The 20818-nt window shown below is 39.4% G+C and overlaps 1 protein-coding gene across 2 annotated transcripts in view; it reads right to left on the bottom strand.

Annotated features, from left to right (window-relative positions):
- Nucleotides 1-20818, bottom strand: part of igsf9bb (immunoglobulin superfamily, member 9Bb) — a 651679-nt gene that overhangs the window by 142755 nt on the left and 488106 nt on the right. For both annotated transcript variants that reach the window (XM_043676763.2, XM_043676764.2), the window contains exon 6: nucleotides 4247-4388. In XM_043676763.2, coding sequence (XP_043532698.1) covers nucleotides 4247-4388 — 142 coding nt within the window. The remainder of the gene's footprint in view (nucleotides 1-4246; nucleotides 4389-20818) is intronic.

Genomic DNA, 20818 nt, shown 5'->3' with positions numbered 1-20818 from the left:
GAGGTCCACGCAGCAGGAGGAAAAGTTATACGGAACCTGAAGCATCAGTCTCAAGTAGCCAGCCCACTTGTTACTGGGAGAAAGTGAGGACTACAGATGCTGGAAATCAAAGTCGAGAGTGTAATGCTGGAAAAGCACAGCAAGTCAGGCAGCATCTGAGGAGCAGGGTAATCGATGTTTTGGGCAAAATCCCTTCATCAAGATTGAGGATTTGCATGAAACGTCGGTTCTCCAGCTCCTCAGATGGTGCCTGACCTGCTGCGCTTTTCCAGCACCACAGTTTTAACTCTGCCCACTTATTATTGTTCTGAATTCAGTTCTCCTGAAATTAAGAATATACAGACAATTTAGCAACCAACAGACAAAAATTATGATAAAAAATTGGTGTAAAGATACAAATACTTTCCTGTAAATATACAAGAAACTGGTGTCTACATACCAATTTAAACATATCAGTTCCTAATTTGCCTCTCGTTTGTCCTGCTCAATTCAGTACAATCGCTGCTATATAAAAAGAATCATAGCACAAGTTTGTAATAATTGTATTATTACCTCATGCTCAGAAACTAAGAAAAAAATTACACATTAGTGTTTCGATTCAAAGGGACCAATGGGGATTTTTTTTTATAACTTGAATCCATTAATGCCACTAAGTAAGTGCCTTCCACTGTAATTACAGAAACTCTTTTAAAATGGCCTGGTCAGTGTTGGCAGCTGAAAAAGAAAACCTTCATAAACGCACCCCCTGAATACAACCACGAGGTGGCAGAATGTCCATGTTTCATGACTGGTACATTATCAAAGAGTACTCTTGTCTTGAAGTGGTTCAGAGGTCAGCATTGGTTCGTGTTCTTTTATGATATCATGGCCCTCACCCAGCCTGCTCTGCAATCAAACTTTAGTGAGTTGGCACACATTCAATTCAAATTGACACAGTGAAGTTCAGACCAGAACAGGATACAGAGTAGATGGTATAGGTCTGATCAATAGATCTAAATTAGAGAGCAGAATTGAGTAGGAAACATGATTTGTTTCACACAGATATATAAATACAGTTTGTAAATTATGAGTGATTAATACATTTTGTACAGACCAGCAAGGTAATCAAGAAGCCACAAAAAGGGACTGGATTTCACCATCAGAATGTTATCTGGTGAAAACTTGCAGTTTTATTGCAATTAATTGCCCCCTCAAGAATATAAAAATGCAGAGCATGGTGCAAAGATGGGAATATTGCTCAAGCCAGATGGCCTTTTCCTCCACTCTACACATTAAAAAAAATTAAACCATTCCTTTATGTCTAACTTCCACTCCATGTGCAGGTTTTCTATCAGACCTGTGTTCTCAAAACCCATTGGTACTGACACCCTTCGTTTATGATGCATGAACATCACACAACATAAAGTTCATAAGTTCATTTGTTCATAAGATATAGGAGCAGAATTAGGCCATTTGGCCCATCGAGTTTACTCCACCATTCGATCATGGTTGATACCCTCCTCACCCCCTTTTTCCTGCCTTTTCTCCATTTCCCTTCAACCCATTACCAATTAAAAATGTCTAACTCCTCCTTAAATTTACTCACTGTCCCCAGTGTCCACTGCACTTTGGGGTAGTAAATTCCACAGATTCACAACCCCTTGGGAGAAGTAGTTTCTTCTCAACTCTGTTTTAAATTTGTTATTTCCCTATTCTCAGACTCTGACCTCTCGTCTAGAATGCACCACAAGAGGAAGCATCTGCTCCATGTCTATTTCATCCACATCTTTTATCATCTTGAACACCTCAATTTGATCTCCCCTCATTCTTCTAAGTTCCAGAGAGTATAGGTCTAAACTGTTCAATCTCTCTTCAATCCCTCATCTCTGGGATCAATCTAGTGAACCCCCACTTTGAATTGCCTTCAATGTCACTACTTCTTTCCTCAAATAAGCGGACTAAAACTGTGCACAGTACTCCAGGTGCGGTCTCAGCAATACCTTGTACAGTTGCAACAGGATTTCCTTACCTTTATATTCTACTTCTTTATAAATCAAAGCCAACATTTGATTCACTTTTTTTATTATCTGCTGTACCTGCTAGTTTTCTGTGTCACATGAACAAGTATACCTAGATCGCTCTGAACCAGAGCATCCCAAAGTCTTTCCGCACTGAGATAATAGGTCGCCTTCAAATTTTTTTTGACCCACGTGCATGATTTTGCAGTTATCCACATTAAACTCCATCTGCCTCATTTTGGCCCACTCTCCTAACCTATCTATATCCATTTGTAAGGTTTTTATTTCCTTATTGCAATTTACATCCCACCTATTTTTGTGTCATCCTCAAATTTGGCCATAGAGTCTTCTATGCCTGTATCCAAGAAATTAATGTAGTTAGTAAATAAATGGGATTCAAGGACTGAGCTCTGTGGTACCCCACTAGTTACATCATGCCACCAAGGAAAAAGAAACATTTATCCCAATTCTATGAATTCTGTCCATCAGCCAGTCATCTATCCAGGCTAAAAAATGACCCCTAATCCCTTTCGATCCAACCTTGTGAATTAACCTTTTGAACAGCACCTTATCAAATGCCTTACAGAAGTCTAAATAAGTTACATCTATAGCATCTCCATTATCCATGCTGCTTGTTACATTTTCGAAGAACTCTAGCAAATTAGCCAAACATTATTTATCCTTCATAAAACCATGCTGACTCTGAATTTCCCACTTTGTGCCTCCCTCCCTTTTTGAATAAGGACATTTCTAATTACTGGAACATTTCATGTGTCTAGTGAATTTTGGAATACTGTATCCAATGGATCTAGTGTCTCTGCTGCCACTTCCTTGAAAATCCTAGGATTAAGTCATGAGGCCTGAGGGACTTGTCTGCCCTCAATCCTGATAGTTTGCTTCGTAGCTTTTCCTTATCGATGTTGATTGTTCTAAGTTCTACCTTATCTATTGCCTCCGATCGCTTATTGTCTTCCACCATGAAAACTGAGGCAAAGTATTAATACAGCATCTCTGCCATCTTAGTGTTCCCCACTATTAACTCTCTGGTTTCAGCTTCCAAGGGACCAAGTCACATTAGCGACTCTTTTCCCTTTTGTATATCTTTGGAAACTTCTGCTATCCTTTTTGATATTTTGTGCTGGTTTTCTAAAACAATGATTGAAATAATTAATGCAAAGTTTGTGAAAAAGGCTGCCAGCAGTTTATGATCAGCAAGATGTATAACAGTACAGAATATGCACATAAACGTAATCAAATTTTCCAGTCACTGAGATGTGGTTGGTGTCATTTTGCGTCCACTTGTTGATGTTCGAGCATTGAGCAGTGTTGTTAATGCACGTCTTTTTGTTTGTGGGTCAGAACCAGCCAGAGATCTAGAAAACTAGCCTTTTCACTTCTGTATTTGACAGTCAGTAATACCTCACTCAAGGAGTGAATGGATAAATGCAGAAGCAGAAATGCCCAGTGAAAGCTAAATGGATTGATTCAATCCTTAGCTGCAGGAAAGAAAGTTCATCCATTTGCAACACTTTTCTTAGGTTGTGAACTGGCCTTGTACATTTGCACATAAGAGGAAACTTTCCCTTGTGTTTATAATGCTCACGAAGAGAATCCCAATTTTAAGTTTGTGCTAGGGAGGTCAAAAAGCACAGATCTACGCTCTCAATTAGTGAGTATCTATATTAGGGTGGGAGTGCAGTTTAAAATAACTTATCAAAGAACCAGTGATGGATTTATGGCTCATATCACTGATCGCATTCTAGGCTAAACCATGCATAGTTACATTAATATCAAGTTCCATATTAATGAAGAGTTCATAAAGTACAAGCAGAAAGTCTCAATGCAAGAAAGTTAATCCTGAGTTCTTGGGCTCTCCAAAAAGCCCCTCTGCAAAGTGGGTGTACGTGTATGCTGTTTGAGGGCTGGATCAGGCTGGTTTCTGATACGTCACAAGACAAACAAGTCTGTGGACATGTGGTCACAAATGATATCAAATTGGCTGACACACTGCAGTGGCTCTCACCATGCAAACTGGACAGGTCAGTACAGTCTGGAAAGGAAGAGAAGAAAAAAAAATCAAAGGAAATAAAATATTTGTACCTAAAAAAAATGAAGAAAGATAGCTTACTGAAATAAAATGATGCAATAAAAGGGATTCTCATGTTTGCCAATAGATTAGGAGCTACACAAGAAAGTCACCTGGTTGGAACACAAATGTGAATTAACACATAAGGAAATTTTGACTTTACTTTTTGAAGAAGACGTTCTCTTCCTCCCAGAACCAAGTGTACGTCAAGTTGCCAGGATAAGCTTCTGCCTGACAGGTGAAGAGGGCATCTTGGGATATATTTACTGTGATATTTTCAGGCGGAGAGATGATGAAGGGTGGCCCTAGGAGACAACAGAAAGATCAATTGGTTAGTAATTCCAGATACAATTGGACAAAAGCCAGGACAAAAGAGCCAAGCAACAAACTACTGGAACAGAAGATTACAGAAAGCTGTAAAACCACAATTGTTGAGGATTTCAAGTGCTTCAAATGGTATTTTTACATTCTTGAATTGCAGACCAGTGTGATACTTTTGAAGCCTTATAGTGGGTAATAAATAGCCCATACAAGAGGAAGTTCAATTGACAAAAGAAACCCAATCCTGCCCTTAACTTACCGTTTTCATGATAATGGATTAGCCTCAGAGCTGGTATATAGAGATTCATTACATTGAAACTGTGTGCTTTTACTGGAGAATCTGACAATTCACACTACAACTATGTTCAAAATGTGTGTCAATACCCATTAGACAGATAGGCAATGCAGCATCTCCCTCAAGTGGATTGAATTTCCTTGCTATCACAGATTGTACTGAAAAGAGTGATTTGTCTCTCAGTGAACCTATTTGCTTTGGCTAGGACTTACTCCAATTCAAGGTGTACATGGAGAAAGACTCTTAAAGATTGGAGATCACCATTTTGGAGAAAAATCTAAAATCTTCTATCTGTACAGGAGCCAGACATTACTTTCACCAGGGAGGAGATCGCAGGCCAGGAAAGATGGGGTGGTGTGAACGTCAAATCGCAGGTGAGGTGTAGTCTGATCAGTTAGGAGGACCTGTCCAAGGAATAAACATACCTGTTCTTCCTCACCCAGAAGCAGTGCTAGAAAAGCACTTACTTGTCTGATGCCTCCATTCTTTTCTCCCTCCAACTGCTGTGTGAAAGCTGGAACATAGGTAAATTTTAGGCTTGCGATCTCCTTCCAAATATTTTAGTGGTGGTCACTTCCCATGAGAATGGATTGTTTGTACTCCAACTTCCTCTAACAGTGGGTTCAAAATGCTTTAAAAGCCTTAACATTTCACAAAAGTGTGAGTGATTCACATTGGAAGGAGCAACAGGAATGCAGAGTACTGGGTTAATGGTAAGATTCTTGGTCGTGTAGATGGCAGAAAGATCTCGTGTCCATTTACATCCCTGAAAGTTGCCATCCAGATTGATAGGGTTGTGAAGAAGGCATACGGTGTGTTAGCTTTTATTTGTAGAGGGATACAGTTTCAGAGCTATGAGGTCATGCTGCAGCTGTATAAAACTCTGGTGTGGCTGCACTTGGAATATTGCATACAGTTCTGGTCACCACAATATAGGAAGGATGTGGAAGCTTTGGAAAAAGTTCAGAGGAGATTTACTGGGATATTGCTTGGTATGAAGGGGAGGTCTTATGATGGACTTTAGGCTGTTTTAATTAGAGAGAAGAGGGGATTTAATTGAGACATGTAAGATAATCAGAGAGTAAATAGGGTGGACTATGAGAGCTATGAGAGCCTTTTTCCCTTGGATGGTGATGGTTAGCATGAGGGGACATAGCTTTAAATTGAGGGGTGCTAGATATAGGACAGATGTCAGAGGTAATTTCTTTACTCGCAGAGTAGTAGAGGCGTGAAATGCACTGCCTGCAATAGTAATACACTTGCCAACTTTAAGGGCAATTAAATGGTCATTGGATAAACATATGGATGAAAATGGAATAGTGTAGGATAGGTAGGCTTCAGAATGGTTCCACAAACCGGCGCAACATCAAGGGCCTAATGACATGTACTGCGCTGTAATGTTCTGTGCTCTTCTAACTCAAATCCAGCCTATTTGAATATTTGGGTGGAGGAGGAGGGATGGTGTTAAAATTAACACAGTTTTCTCTTTGCTGTGTTTGTTGAATACAGGCTCTCCACACAAACATTTTTTTTTATCGAAGATAATTGCCAGAAGATGACAAAACTTACAGCATACCAAAACCTGCCCTTCAATCATCAGTTATATATTACATTCATTAGTGATCACATAAGATATCTCCAACCACTCAGCTTCCTAAGGCCCAGAAAATCCAACCATTCACAAAAAAAAATCTTGAAGCAAGATAAAATAGGGGTGATCAATGTCATTAAAGTATTTCAATTGCCAATTTCCCTCCTCGGCATGGTATCATCCAACCCTTATTCCATTTCAGTTAATCACAGGATTTGTATCAGAGGTCAGATTTCTAAAGTTCTAGAATGCTACTGGAATTCAGCTCCACAATACTACTGCTCATGGATAACAGTCTGAGAATGTGTACACTTTAATACTGATTCCATGGCTGGAAGAGGTGTGTGTGTAGAAATGTTTGCATGCATGCACCTGTATGTCTTTGTATGTAAGTGTATATTTGTGAGTATGTTAGTGTATCTGTTTTCATAAAACTTCAAAAATCTGTTCAACTCAAGATCCCAACAGTAGCTGATTCATTCCTCCCACTCACTCTGTTAAAGATAAATCCTTTCCTCAGTAAATAACACGCAGGCTCATGACTAGTCATAAATTCATTCTCTCTAGCAACAGCTTTCAGTACAAGTGAATCCAGAAGTTGTAATAACACGTGACACTGGGTTCTATTTACTGACATAGTGTTCATGGATAAGAACCAGACTGTTCCATTAGAGAACAAAATGAATTGATGACCTCTCAGCAGTAAAATGAAGACCATTTTATTAAAGCCTCCACTTAAATCCCTTAGGATACCCCACTGCCTTCTCTTACGTAAGTGACAGTGGATGTCTGTTGTCAGGCTGATGAGTTGTCAGGTCTATCATATTGATAGGCTACTAACTAACACAGGAATAGCAAGTGACCCATGAGCCCTGTGTTCCTCTTATCAGAATCCCTTGTTTGTACAGGCTTCCTTTGAATCTTACTGCCAACAATCAGTGATGATATTCTCATCTTGGGTCAGAGGAATATGTGTTCAAGGCTTACGCCAGAGACTTTAGTAGGCAAAATTAAGCCTCAATCCCTGGTGCAGCACTGAACACGGGCTGCTCTGCCTGTGACACTGTTTTGTTTCTATGAGGCTTTAACTTTCTTTCTTCAGAAAATGTAAAAGTTCCTATTCAAACAACAGCAGAGTTCTCCCAGTTTCCTGGCTAACCCAGCTCCCTGACAATCCAACCATTTAGTTTGCATAGTGATTGAAACTAGGTCAGCCATGTGGACCTCGTAGAATATGAGTTCCCTGGTCCAATCAGGAGGTCTGGCTGACAGATAGAAACAGGAGTCTGGATTAGTGGTGCTGGAAGAGCACAACAGTTCAGGCAGCATCCAAGGAGCGCAGAGTGTTGACTCTGAGAGCTGGTTCTGAGGAAAATGGGCCAGTGTCAAGTATGATGTACATTTAAGTGAAAGGTGACTTGGGGTCAGGATACTGGATTCTATGGAGTTATCCCAGTTTCTATATGTAAACAGACAGCCTTGTTTTCTATATTACAGCGAATACCACACTTCAAAAATACTTCACTGCCTGCATGATTACTTTGAATTCATGAAAAGCTTATTATAAGTGTAAGCCTTTCTTTGTGCCTACTGAGTTTATTTGAAAGCCATGTGTTCTATCACAAATACCAGAAACATGTGAAAATTGGATGTTTTTGTATTATTTTGTTTGTTGTGTATTTGTGGTGGGAAAGTTAAGCATCATCCCCCTCATTATGAAGGAGGGCAAATAACGAATAGAAACGTGAGCCATTATATTCATCCACTCATCTGCTTTTCAAGAATTATTCAGTCAACAAAATGCAGATTCACACATTCATTAAAAAGGGATAATTTTCAGAGAATCTTCAGAAAATTTTGATATATTTCAATCTGTTTTACCATTAAGACATTTGATCAGGGACAAGAAATATTTCAATGTTGATTGAGATCTGGTACTAAGATAGGGTAAGGGATGTCCTAATTTGAAGAATACTCTGTCCATGATGTCAGCTCAATGGTGGTGTTTTCAGCACTGGGTCCAAAGTTGAGGGTTGAGTTGAATACTTGTGAAACTAATTATGAACAGGAAATGGTTGAGATAGAGTGCTGCCAATGGTTGTCCTTTCTTTACTACTTTTACATTTAACGGAACCCCTCTCCCACCACCCACCCACGCCCACTCCCCACCATGTCTCTAATTTCGTAAGTTGAAGCAGTCTGGAGGTTTCACTCTTATAGTCATAAAGCACGGAAACAGACCCTGTGGTCCAAACAGCCTATGCCAAACATAATACTAAATTAAACTATCACCACCTGCCTGCTCCTGGCCCAAATCCCTCCGCACCTTTCCTATTCATGTACTTATCCAAGTGTGTTCTAAACGCTGTAACTGTGCCCAAATCCACAACTTCCTCAGGAAGTTCATTCCACATGCAAACTACTCTCTGAGTAATCAATTTGCCCCACATGTCTTTTATAAATCTCTCCTCTTATCTTAAAAATATGCCCCTAGTTCTTGAAATTTGCCATCCTGGGGAACAGACTCCTCCCATTAACCCTATATGTACCCCTCTTTATTTTTATGAACACTATAAGGTCACCTTTCAACCCTCTACACTCCAGCGAAAAAAAGTCTCAACCTATCCAACTTTTCTTTATAAGTTAAACGTTCCATACCCGGCAACATCCTGGTAAATCTCCTCTGGATCCTCTGAGCTTAGTAATATTCTCCTTATAACTGGGCAACTAGAACTGGACACAATGTTTCAGAAGAGGCCTCACCAATGTCCTGTATAACCTTCTTCTAGACCACATCCTTTTTGGAAAAGGAAGACTTGTAGACCTTTTGCCTGTGGGTTGTTGACCTTGAATCTGATTATTTATGGATTATTTCTCCACTAAAGGATCTTTTATCTCTAGGATGCCCTTCAGAGAGGACTTTCTTCTTGCTGAATCTGGTAGTTGATCCATTACTTTCTCTGGTGAACTTTGTAATCTTCTGAATTCATCTCATAGAGGATTTCCTCTCTGCTAAGTCAAATAACTACCTCATAACATCCTTTGGAAGACCTTTAATCTCATGAATGTCCACCAGTTTCACCAGGATATTCCTCAATATGTTGTATGAAGTAATCAGGAAGACTAATGTTATGCTAGCCCTTAGTTCAAGAGAGTTGGAGTATAAGGGAAGAGAAATCTTCCTGAAAATATATAAGGTGCTGGTGAGGCCATACCTGGAGTACTGACCTGTTTAGCAAAGGCTAAACAGGTCAGGACTCTACTCACTGGAGTTTAGAAGAATGAGAAGTGATCTCATTGAGACATATAGGACTCTTAAATGGCTTGACAGGATCAATGTTGAGAGCATGTTTCCCCTCATGAACCAGTAGGCATAGTCTCAGAATAAAGGGTGCCAATTTAAGACTGAGATGAGGATGCTTTTTTCTCTCAGAGATTTGAGAGTCTTTGGAACTCATTGCAGCAGACAGCTGTGGGGTCAGCAACCTTGTATACATTTAAGGAGGACAAAGTGAGGACTGCAAATGCTGGAGATCAGAGTTGAGAGTGTGGTGCTGGAAAAGCACCGCAGACCAGGCAGCATCTGAGGAGCAGGAGAATTAACATTTCGGGTATATGGCCAACATCAGGCATATGACCAACATCAACTTGTGTACATTTAAGACTGGGATAGATGGGTTATTGATCAGCTGGGGAATCAAAAGTACAGGAAAAATGTACAAAAGTGGACATGAGGAATATTGGATAACCACAATCGTACTGATGTGTAGGGCAGGCTTGAGGGTCTGAACTGCCTCCTCCTGTTCCTATTTCTTATGGTTTTATGAAAGACAGTTGCACTGTTGAAACAAGTGCTTCTTTCTTTGCAGTTTCCTGTATTTTCAGATCAGGCAGTTTCTTCTTCTTGGCAGCGTCCAGAGTCTATGCTTGTTGGTCTGTATTGTTATGGAACCACATGTAGCTCATTTCCATTTTGTTCAACAAATCTTCAGTTTCAATTTGTCTTGAAACATCTGTTTTGAATTATGTAAGCACTTCACTTTTACTTGCTTAGTAGGTTGGACACCTGAATTCACTCTTTTTGGATGTCTTCCTGGTTAACTGGTCAGTTTCACATCCTCAATTGTGGTACCAGAAGAATGCAGTTTTTTTTTTACCATTATCTCTGTCACAGGCATTGATAATCCTTCTTTGAAAGACCAAAGGTTGATCTTGAACTTGTGTCAGCTCATCATCTGGCAACAAAGTTAAATTTGCTGCACCATGTTTTTTGGTGGGCTGTTCTATTTTCTGACCAACTTCAGGTGACGATTCACCAATTAATTCAAGTGGGTTGTATTGCTTATCCTTATTCTTAGGGGCTGTTTCTTCTGGGAAACTTTTGTGATTTTTGCCAACTGAAAATCTTCAGTGATAATAGGAAGGGAAAATATTTCCATCACTCTCAAAGTCCCAAACATGGAGAAATGACACATTTTACAGCTCAGTGGGAGGAGCTATGCCTACTTTTTCAGCGCAGTTGGCAGGAACACAGTGCCCTGCCTACTTTCACAGGTCCTCCATTAACTATCTGATGAGATCGCAAAGCCCTACCTCCTTTCACCACTCACCCATTACTCAGTAGGTGCAACCACAAAATCCTAGTTTCCTTCAGATGTTCTCAATTAATCACTGGGCGAGGCAATGTGTGTTACCTCTTATGCAACTCCTCCACTGCCCAATGGATGGAGCCACATTGCTATGCCTCCTATCACAGGTCATTCAACAAAATGGGCGTGACCATGGAGCTCTACCTCTATTTGTAGCTCCTCTATTGTCTAGTGGGCAGGATAACAGACTTTTCTCCATAGATGTTCTTGGAACTGCTGTGTTTCTTAAGCAAGTTCTAGTTGCATTTAGTTCACAAAATTCCTTCGTGCTTACAGCGTGAAACAATTCTCTTATCTCAATGTAGGTAACATCATAGGTTCTTCCTTCCTTTTGGGAACTGCCAGGGATCCCAATGAAATCTTCTACTTGTTTACCCCTGACCAGATGGATGGTAACAGTTTGCTTCTGGACCATTTGATCTCATGGAGTTTACTCCATCTGTTACCTTCAGGATATTGAGACCAAGACATGACTGCAGACTCAAAAGTGAAAAAGAATTGGTTGTGTATTAATTGCATATTTTCAATTCTTACTTTCTTTGTGTTACAATGTCACTTGTAGCATCTGTTTACTCTTGACAGTTATTCCATCTGGAGGATGTAGCATTATTTCTGGAAGCTGTAACTACTGTTTTTTTTCATGTTATGGGCCAGATCTGACCCCCTCAAAAAGTAGTCTAGACATTAACTTTTCTTATTTTAAAGGCAAATGTAAAGTGTCTGTTCCTCATGCAATGAAACTGGTCAAACTACTTGACGTTAAGCAAAACACAATTTGTTTCAACACTGTAGTTAAAATACAACCAAACAAAGTGAAATTTAGGAAAAAAAGCTTAACTCTATTGGAAAACTTAACAGAATAATAGATATATAGTAACTATTACTAATTAACTGTTCCAATATAGTAACATCCCATAAACACAGACTTTGGCAAAATAGGTAAATTTAGAAACAGATTCTCACATGAGGTTCACCAATCCAGGAGGTAAAAAAATCAAGAGAAAATTCAGAGAGAGTAGCAACAAGGAGACATTCACTGAAGCTTTCAAATCTTAGACCCCAATAGCTTCTGCTTTAAGCTAAACCTAAAAACTAAACAAAAAATCTAGGAATCCTGGTCTGTGAGACCTGTCCATACCCAGGCTGCTTCCATTGTTCCAACTTCAAAAAAAAACAAGGCTTCATAAGCTGATAGTCAAGTGGTCTTCCATTAGTTAGCTTGGTACATTTGCCTTTCAAGCTCTCTTCAAAAGAAAGCAAAATAAGCTCTTGAAAGCCAAAGCATTGTCACATTAGCTCTGGAATTTGATCTGAATAGGATGTGACACTCATTCCTTTGTAAGACTAATGAGATGCCAATCAATGTAGCAGGTTCTGTCAAATTCAAACAGGTTGAAGCACCATTTGCCTTAGGAATGCCTTGAGTGTGTTTTCCAATGGTGAAAGTTCTATTGCATTGACATTTCTTAAAGAGTAAATATTATCTTTTAGCTGCTCAGAAACAATTTCCTCATTTTGCACAACTTCTAGAAGATGCCTATAGTTTCATAGGTGGAACATTATTTTGTTATAGTTGGGTGCCACGTGTGTCTGTGAGGTTTTTTTTGTTCCAAGGCACTACTGTGTCTTAGTGTCTGGTGTTTTCCTTCCTCCTTATGATGGCTTGTCATGAGGACTAGTAAAGTGTTTTTATGTTATAAGGTAAGTAAGTCATATCGCTTTCTTGTGGTAAGATTCTTCTTATCCCAAGAATTATCCATATGTTTTCTGAATTCCTGCTTTTAGAATAAATTGGTGAACTTGCCAAATTCATTTATTCTTTAGTCTGTAATAAATCTGACAAGGACTCATCAATAATCTCAACAACAATCCTGTCCTGATGAACTCTGATTTCAAAACACCATAGTCAGTTTTCTGTTAATCTGTAGGGTGGGGCTGGGGTGTGGAGGTGGAAGTGCGGAATCTATTTGGCTCAGTTTGCTGGATGGTTCATTTGCAAATCAATGTGATGTCAACAGTGTGGGTCCAATTCCCATCACCAACTGAGGTTACCCTGAAGGATTCTTCTTCTCAACCACTCCTCTCATCTAAGGTATGGTGACCCTCAGATTACATCACCAGCAGTTGATTCTCTTTAATGAGAGAACATCCCTTTGGTCTATTAAGACTATGGCAACATAATACGCCAATGCCATTAATGAATTTATCTGCTGAAATCTCATGTTAAAAGTAGCAAAATATTTCAAGAATATTGTTTGTTCTCAGGTTTTGCACGTTCTCCCCGTGTCTGCGTGGGTTTCCTCCGGGTGCTCCGGTTTCCTCCCACAGTCCAAAAATGTGCAGGTCAGGTGAATTGGCCATGCTAAATTGCCCGTAGTGTTAGGTGCAGGGGTAAATGTAGGAGAATGGGTCTGGGTGGGTTGCGCTTCGGTGGGTCAGTGTGGACTTGTTGGGCCGAAGGACCTGTTTCCACACTGTAAGAAATCTAATCTAATCTAATCTAAATAATTATTGAAAGCTGTAAGAACTTCAAAAGTATTTGTACCTTACTTTGAATTTTGGTAACTTATCATGTCATCAACTGTAGGCCCTACTGAGCACAATAGTATATTTATTTGTTCAACTTGAGATTTAGTATTTCATTTCCAATCAATCCAGTATTTTAAGAACTGGTTTCTCTAAAGTGTTCAGTTCTAATTGTATTTGGCCCATCTCTGACATAAAATCTTTGATATACTATTACTTACCATGCCAATGGTTCTTAATATGGCTGTATCTTCTTAATATTATAAGGTTGCTTTAAATTTGCAGCATCTCAATGTCATTTGTAGCCTGTTGCTTTTTAAGATTTTAAACTTGTGGCATCTCAAAGCTGTTTTAATGCCTTAGTTTGAAAGTCACTTCAAGCTTTTAAACATCATTATCGCAGTACTGTATTCTTGACCTTGCTTAAGAAATGTTAAACTCTGAATGACTACAACATTGTAATTTTTTTTCCAATAAAATTCTGTTAAATAGCAGTATTATATCTTTGTGCTATTTCCTGGGCTTTTCCAGTCCTTTTTCAATTAAAATAGTAGTGCCCTGCCTTTTTGAGGATAAAATGGAGGTTTTCTACCTTCTACAGCCTATTTTGTGGATAAAATAGATGTTTTCCTGCTTTTATGGCTTAATACACATTGCACATCCTTTATTGGATTTTCAGACAGACTTAGTAAACCTTTCTGCCAAAACTACCACATTAATCATATAGTTCCCAATGTTATCACTCTTAAAATGTTTGAAAGGATCATTTCTTTTCAGGCTCTGTCTTCTAAATTTTTTGATTTGCTCTCTGATGTCTTAAATGTGCTCCGCAACATTCTTGATCCTGTGGCCTTTGTATAAATTAACATCATGACTCTCAACTTCACTACTATAGCTTGCCTGTAGAATGGGCATGTTATGGTTGCAATGCAAGCTGTGAATGTTAAGTACCCCTTTTTACTGCTATCCTTCCCAGCCCAGTTCTTTGTGTTAGTAATTTAAAGCTTTGCTGCCTTGCTGACAGGAATATTTAACTGTATTCCTGCTTCTCATTGCTTCTCAGCCAAGCCTCAAATTGGGACTACTCCTGTGGAACCTTCTTCTCTAAGGAGACTTTAAGAGTCAACTGCAATCACTTTTTAAAAATTCTTTTACTATCTCATCTCAGTTCTACGTTGAAGGTTTTAAGCAGAGTGCTGCCTTTCCCATAATGTTCCTGTTTCTCAATTCAAGTGCTTTTAGCTGGTGATTGACTGTGTGAGTATTCTTAAAGTAATGACATTCTTAAAGCAGTAAACGCAGTTGTCTTCTGGAAATGCTTTCTCCCGGATGGAATGGAATTTTTCCATTGTACTTTGAGCTATTTAAGTAACGATCCCATTTTGCTCACCATGTCATAATTTTGCAGAACCAGCAGATAATAGTTGGGATAAGGCACTGGGTGAACATTAGTGATTCTTAACAAGAAGAGACGCTTACAACAGAATGTAGTTATTGCATGACAGGAATCAGGCCATCTTAAATTGGTTTGTTAGACATTACTACTGAGTCTATCGAGAATCAGACATGAGATGTTTGACACCATTAGGAACGAAGCTGGACTTCTTGAGTCTCAACCCAAGATATCATCAGCTTCAACGTAGACAATTTCAGTCTCCATCATTAATATCTGAAAACTCTTACCTTACATGTTCAAGTTCTACCAAACCCAAGTTGACACCTTTAGTTCAGAACTTGAGTGCTACAGTGTTGTAGGTGTCTTGAGCAGATATAAATAATCCTTTGAAGCTTTGTTTTTAGTACAACAGGGGAATTATTTGCACTATTCTGACCAGTATTTATGGTTCTCCAGCAACAGTAAAACTGATCATCTTGTCAATATCATATGACTGTAAACAAATTGGCTGCTGTGTTTCCTGGATTACAATAGTGTGTTTCAAAAGAATATTTGGCTGTAAAGCACTTAGTGAGACCCTGACTTCATGAAATATATGATATACATGAAATCTTCTTTCTCTTGCCCTCTCAGATACATACTCATTCAAAGTCTCCCAGTCAGCCTGCAGACAAGGTTTCATAACCTTTTCTTTAGAAATGTTCAGTTTTTGTTCATAGGTTTTTATGTTTGCAATCTGAGATTGCAAAAAATCCCTTATCTTCACATTTGTTTTTACCATATCTATTAGTTGAAATCTTTGCATGTTCTGAGAGTACAATAAGCATCCACTGCTGTTGATCATTGATATTTCTTTTCCAACACTAAATGGTAAGTAATATTTGTTTGCATTTTCTAATTGAATATTTGATAGTGTGGTAATTGTGCACATTTGAAAATGTTCAAAGACAGGTTTTCAACATAGTGTGAAGTGGTGTGAGGTTACACAAGGAGTCATTTGTAATACACCATGTGCACAATTACCATACTATCAAATAGTCAGTTAGAAAATGTAAACAAATGGTATTTACCATTCAGTGTTGGAAAAGAAATATCATCACAAAGGAGATAATACGACTCAGAATTTCAAATCTGATCAAAGTTTTCAGTCTCTATTATGGATTTTAGGCATCTTGATAGATTAGCTATCATATGCATTATGTGCATAAAGTTAGCCAAAATGAATATATGCAGCTAAACACATTCAACATAACAGATTCCTGCTGAGACAGAATACATCCTTGTGTAGGGGGAGACAAAATGCAGAGCCAGACAGCTGTAGCAGCTTATGGTTAGCTAGAATGCAAACTCAGTTAAGAATGAACAATAAAAAGATCTAAGTTAAGCTGTCAAAGTATGACTTTACTGAGCTAACATGATTAACAAAAGAAAAGGATGTTTAAAGGTAATGGGAAAGTCCTAAGGGAAAGGGAATAAAATCAGTCCAAGAGGATCAAGGCAATCTTGAAAAATCAAAATAAGAACAGAGCTTCAACTATTTTCCCAGTTTTATACCTTGAAAGAGTCAGGCAGACAGTGACCTGATAGAGGAGTAGAATATAAAAACTAGTGCATCCTGGTTCGATGTAGGCAATGATTGACTGAAGATGCCAGTGGTCAAATTGCCTGTCTGTAAGTATATATCGTGTATTGTATATAAACTGCTCGCAAACTAGGATTGGATTTATGTTCTTTAATGCAGCATTGTTAAAGTCAGGTTCTCAAATCAATTAAAGTGGCAACTAAAATCTTATTCTCAGAAATAAATATTGAACAGGATAACGTATCCACAAATATGAGTTTGCAAAAATTGTCCTGTAAATAATAGAACAGGGGTATTGAGCAATTAAAGAGTTTATGATAACATGAAATGGTGGGAAATAGCAACCAGTTAGTCAACAGCAAACTATACATGCTTCTACTTTGATGCAGCAATGTCATCATTCTAGTACATTAATTGTAGAACATTTCCCACACTTGCCTTTTTCCTGGTAGTTTCACTTCAAAGGCCAAAATTTGTATTTTTCTCTGGCTCTTCACCAGGACTCACTTCTACTCAAGCTCCTTGGACCTAGTGCAGGAATAGGAATGTCTGCTGCCTGGGCTTGATATAAAGTGAGATCCTTGAGGGGAGAACATGGCAGTACAGCTCTATAATGTGGATTGAAGCATTAATGTGGGATTGCAGGGTGAAGGCTTAATGGATTCAGGTTATTCTTCACTCTGCAAATATTGCAGCCGTTAACTGGTCAATTACAAGCTTCAATTTGATGAAATACTCTGTCCAAGACAATATCAGACAATCATACATTTCCTTAATGGATAACAGCATTGATATTGGGAAATTGTGAGACGGGATCTATTTCCCCCCAAACAAGTAATAAACGACAATGATTGACACAAAGGGCTTTGTATAAAATGACAGGATCTTAATAGAGCAGAGTGACTCTTATGATCACCTTATGATCAAGTAATTGTAAGTTATTTTGAGATTCCTTCCGTAATTTGGTTCAGCATTTTTATTTTTGCATTATCTGATTGCAGCATAAAGCTCACCTGATTCTTTTACAAGGATACTCATTAGCCAATAGATGACTATCACTCTATGATTATCATATGCCTACACACAATAATTAAGGCCAATAATATACAGTTTCCACTGAAAAAAAACAGTCAGAACTGTGGAACTGCATCTCCAAGTCCCAGGAAAAGTCTCAGGATCCTGATTATGAATCTGGATTAAACCCATTAAAGAAAAAAATCCTCCCTTGGGAGTGGATGCTCAATAGCTGCAGCCTTGGTGTATTATAAATTAAAAAGGAAAACATGGATTTGTCTCCAAGTTATCAATGATTCCCCCTCATCTCAGACATCCTGGGACTCCTGTAGACCCATCACACCCTGACTGTTATAATCAGCATTTGAATCTGTGTGACATTAATGTACCCCAGTAATACTGAAATAAATGGGAATTGTTGGGAAATCTCTGTGCTAATTGAAATCATACTTACCACAAAGGCAACCATTTGTGGTTGGTGCTCATGAGGAAGATATCCAGTTTTACTTTCCATTGAGTAATAAAATTTACATTGCACTGGCTGATCTGGCACAATTACTTTGTTCATTGCTTCTATGCAACGACTCCTTACAAAAATTACAGGAGACCATCAGCACTGAAATCACTATCAAATCTAAATCAGCCAATTACTGTCCCATCAGTCTCCTCTTAACCATCAATATGCTGCCTCTCAGAAGCTGCCCTTATTTCTCAGGCAGTGTCCAGATCCAACTGGAGTCATGAATTTCGTCAACAATCTTCCCTCCAGCATAAGATCAGAAGTAGAGACATTCACTGACCACTGCACAATTTTAAGTACCATTCGCAATTCCTCAGATAATGAAGCAGTTAGACAAGAGTAATATTTATATTTGGGCTGAAACATGGCAAGTCATGTTCTCAGTATCTATGTGCCAAACAATGACAATCTCCACAAGTGAATGTTTAATTACCTGGCCTTGATATTGCAGGCCATTGCCATCACTGAATTCTCCGTCACTCACATTATAGGTATCACCACTAACAAGAAACTGAGCTGGGTTGGCCACATATGCACTTATAGTTCTGAGAAGGTTAGGAGCTAGAACTTCTTTGGAAATGATTTACCATCTGACTGTCGAAAACAGTACACTCAAAGGTCTACTCCATCCAGGAGATAGCAGACCGCTTGATTAGAACAAACCAGCACCTTAAATATTTAAACCCTCCACCTTTGGCATTATGACAATGTGTACAATTTACAAAATGCACAGAAGCATCTTGCCAAAACCCTGACCTATGCCACCCAGAGAGTAAAGTGCTCACCAGATGGATTTGCAGAGTTTCAAGAAAGTGGGTCATCACCACATTCTCTCAGACAATTAGGAAATACAGGAAAGGATGAAAAATAACACATTAAAGCACTGCAGATTTGAAATATTTTCTGGAAATTTTGGTCAATTGTTGCTCACGGATGTTCAGGCAGTGGCTCCAATTGTGAAAGAATTCAGTTAGTTTACAATTTAAGTCCCCGACGGGAAACTGAGCAAATGTACCAAAATGTATACAGTTCAATGGGTCTCAACTGAATCTGGGATTTTCTGAGTCTTTATAAGACAGATGTTTTCAAGGGTACAGTCGAGGGTGAAATACAGTCAGGAAGCAGGAACCACTTCTGTTGGGTGATGGTGAAATTTGAATTAACTAATAATCTTTAATTAAAAGCTTCACTAACGATGACCATGTAACCATTGCTAATTGCCATAAAAAACGATTTGGTTCACTAATATCTTTTAGGGAAGGAAATCTGTTTTACTTACCTGGTATGCGTTGCAATATTGAACTTTTCTTCTGCCAGCTCTGCCTCCGTGCTTACTTTTTCTACCACGATTCTCCGAAAACCCTTTCTCCAACCTCCAACACATTCCATCAATCTCTTTATCTCCAACTGCCACCATGACATTGGCCACCTCAACATGTCCATCACTCTCACCCACTCCAACCTTTCAGCCTCACAAAGTGCAGACCTCCATTCCCTCTGGTTCAACCCCAACCTCACCGTTAAACCAGCAGACAAGGTGGTGGGGGGCGAGGGGGGGGGTGGTGGCGAGTGCAGTCTTAGTATGGCACACCGACCTCTATCTTGCCAAGGACAGATGTCAATTTACTGACACCTCCTCCTATCATCCCCTCAATCACGACCCCACCCTTCATCACCAAACCACTATCTCCCAAACTATCCACAGCTTCAACACCTCAGGGGATCTCCTATCCACAGCCCCCAACCTCATTGTCCCAGAATCCCTTCCATCTGGTTCAACCTCTTGCACAAAATCCTGACTCTCCCAGTCAACCAATCATCTCTGCTTCCTCATGCCCCACCAAACTTATCTCCTCATATCTCTACTCTATGCTGTTCCACCTTGATACCTGAACTAGCCACATGCATTCAGTACATTACCCACGCCCTTCACCTCCACCAGCAATTTCAATTCCCTGACCCCCAACACCCCATCTTCACCATGAACTCAGTCCCTATACACATCCATCCCTCATGACCAAGGCCTACAAGCCCTCTGTTTCTTCCTCTCTCACCGACCCAACCAGTCCTCTTTCACCAACGCACTCATTCAATTGGCAGGACTGGTTCTCACCCTCAACAACTTCTCCTTCAAATCCTCGCACTTCCTACAGGCCAGAGGGGTAGCTATGGGTACCCATAGAACATAGAACATAGAACATTACAGCGCAGTGCAGATCCTTTGATGTTGTGCCACCCTGTGAAACCAATCTGAAGCCCATTGAACCTGCATTATTCCGTTCTCATCCATATGTCTACCCAATGACCATTTAAATGCACATGAAGTTGGCAAGTCCACAACTGTTGCAGGCAGTGCATTCCATGCCCCTACTACTCTCTGAGTAAAGAAACTATTTCTGACATCTGTTCAATTATCTATCACCCATCAATTTGAAGCTATGCCCTCTCATGCTATCCATCACCATCCTTGGAAAAATGCTTATATGTCTCAATTAAGTCACCTCTCAACTTCCTTCTAATAAAAACAGCCTTGAGTCCCTCAACCTTTCCTGATAAGACCTTCCCTCCATACCAGGCAACATCCTAGTAAATCTCCTCTGAACCTTTTCCAAAGCTTCCACATCCTTCCATAATGCAGTGACCAGAACTGCACACAATACTCCAAGTATGGCTTCACCATAGTTTTGTACAGCTGCAGCGTGACCTCATGGTTCCGAAACCCGATCCCTTTACTAATAAAAGCTAACACATGGTATGCCTTTTAATCAGCCCTATCGTACATGGACACTGAAATCTCTCTGCTTGTTTACACTACCAAGAATCTTACCATTCACCCAGTAC

This window comes from Chiloscyllium plagiosum, unplaced genomic scaffold (assembly GCF_037043375.1).
Source record: "Chiloscyllium plagiosum isolate Xiang-an unplaced genomic scaffold, Cpla_swu_hap1 HiC_scaffold_29, whole genome shotgun sequence".
NCBI classification, from domain to species: Eukaryota; Metazoa; Chordata; class Chondrichthyes; order Orectolobiformes; family Hemiscylliidae; genus Chiloscyllium; species Chiloscyllium plagiosum.
Note: the sequence above shows the minus strand (reverse complement) of the source record. Positions and strands in the feature narration are given on the sequence as shown.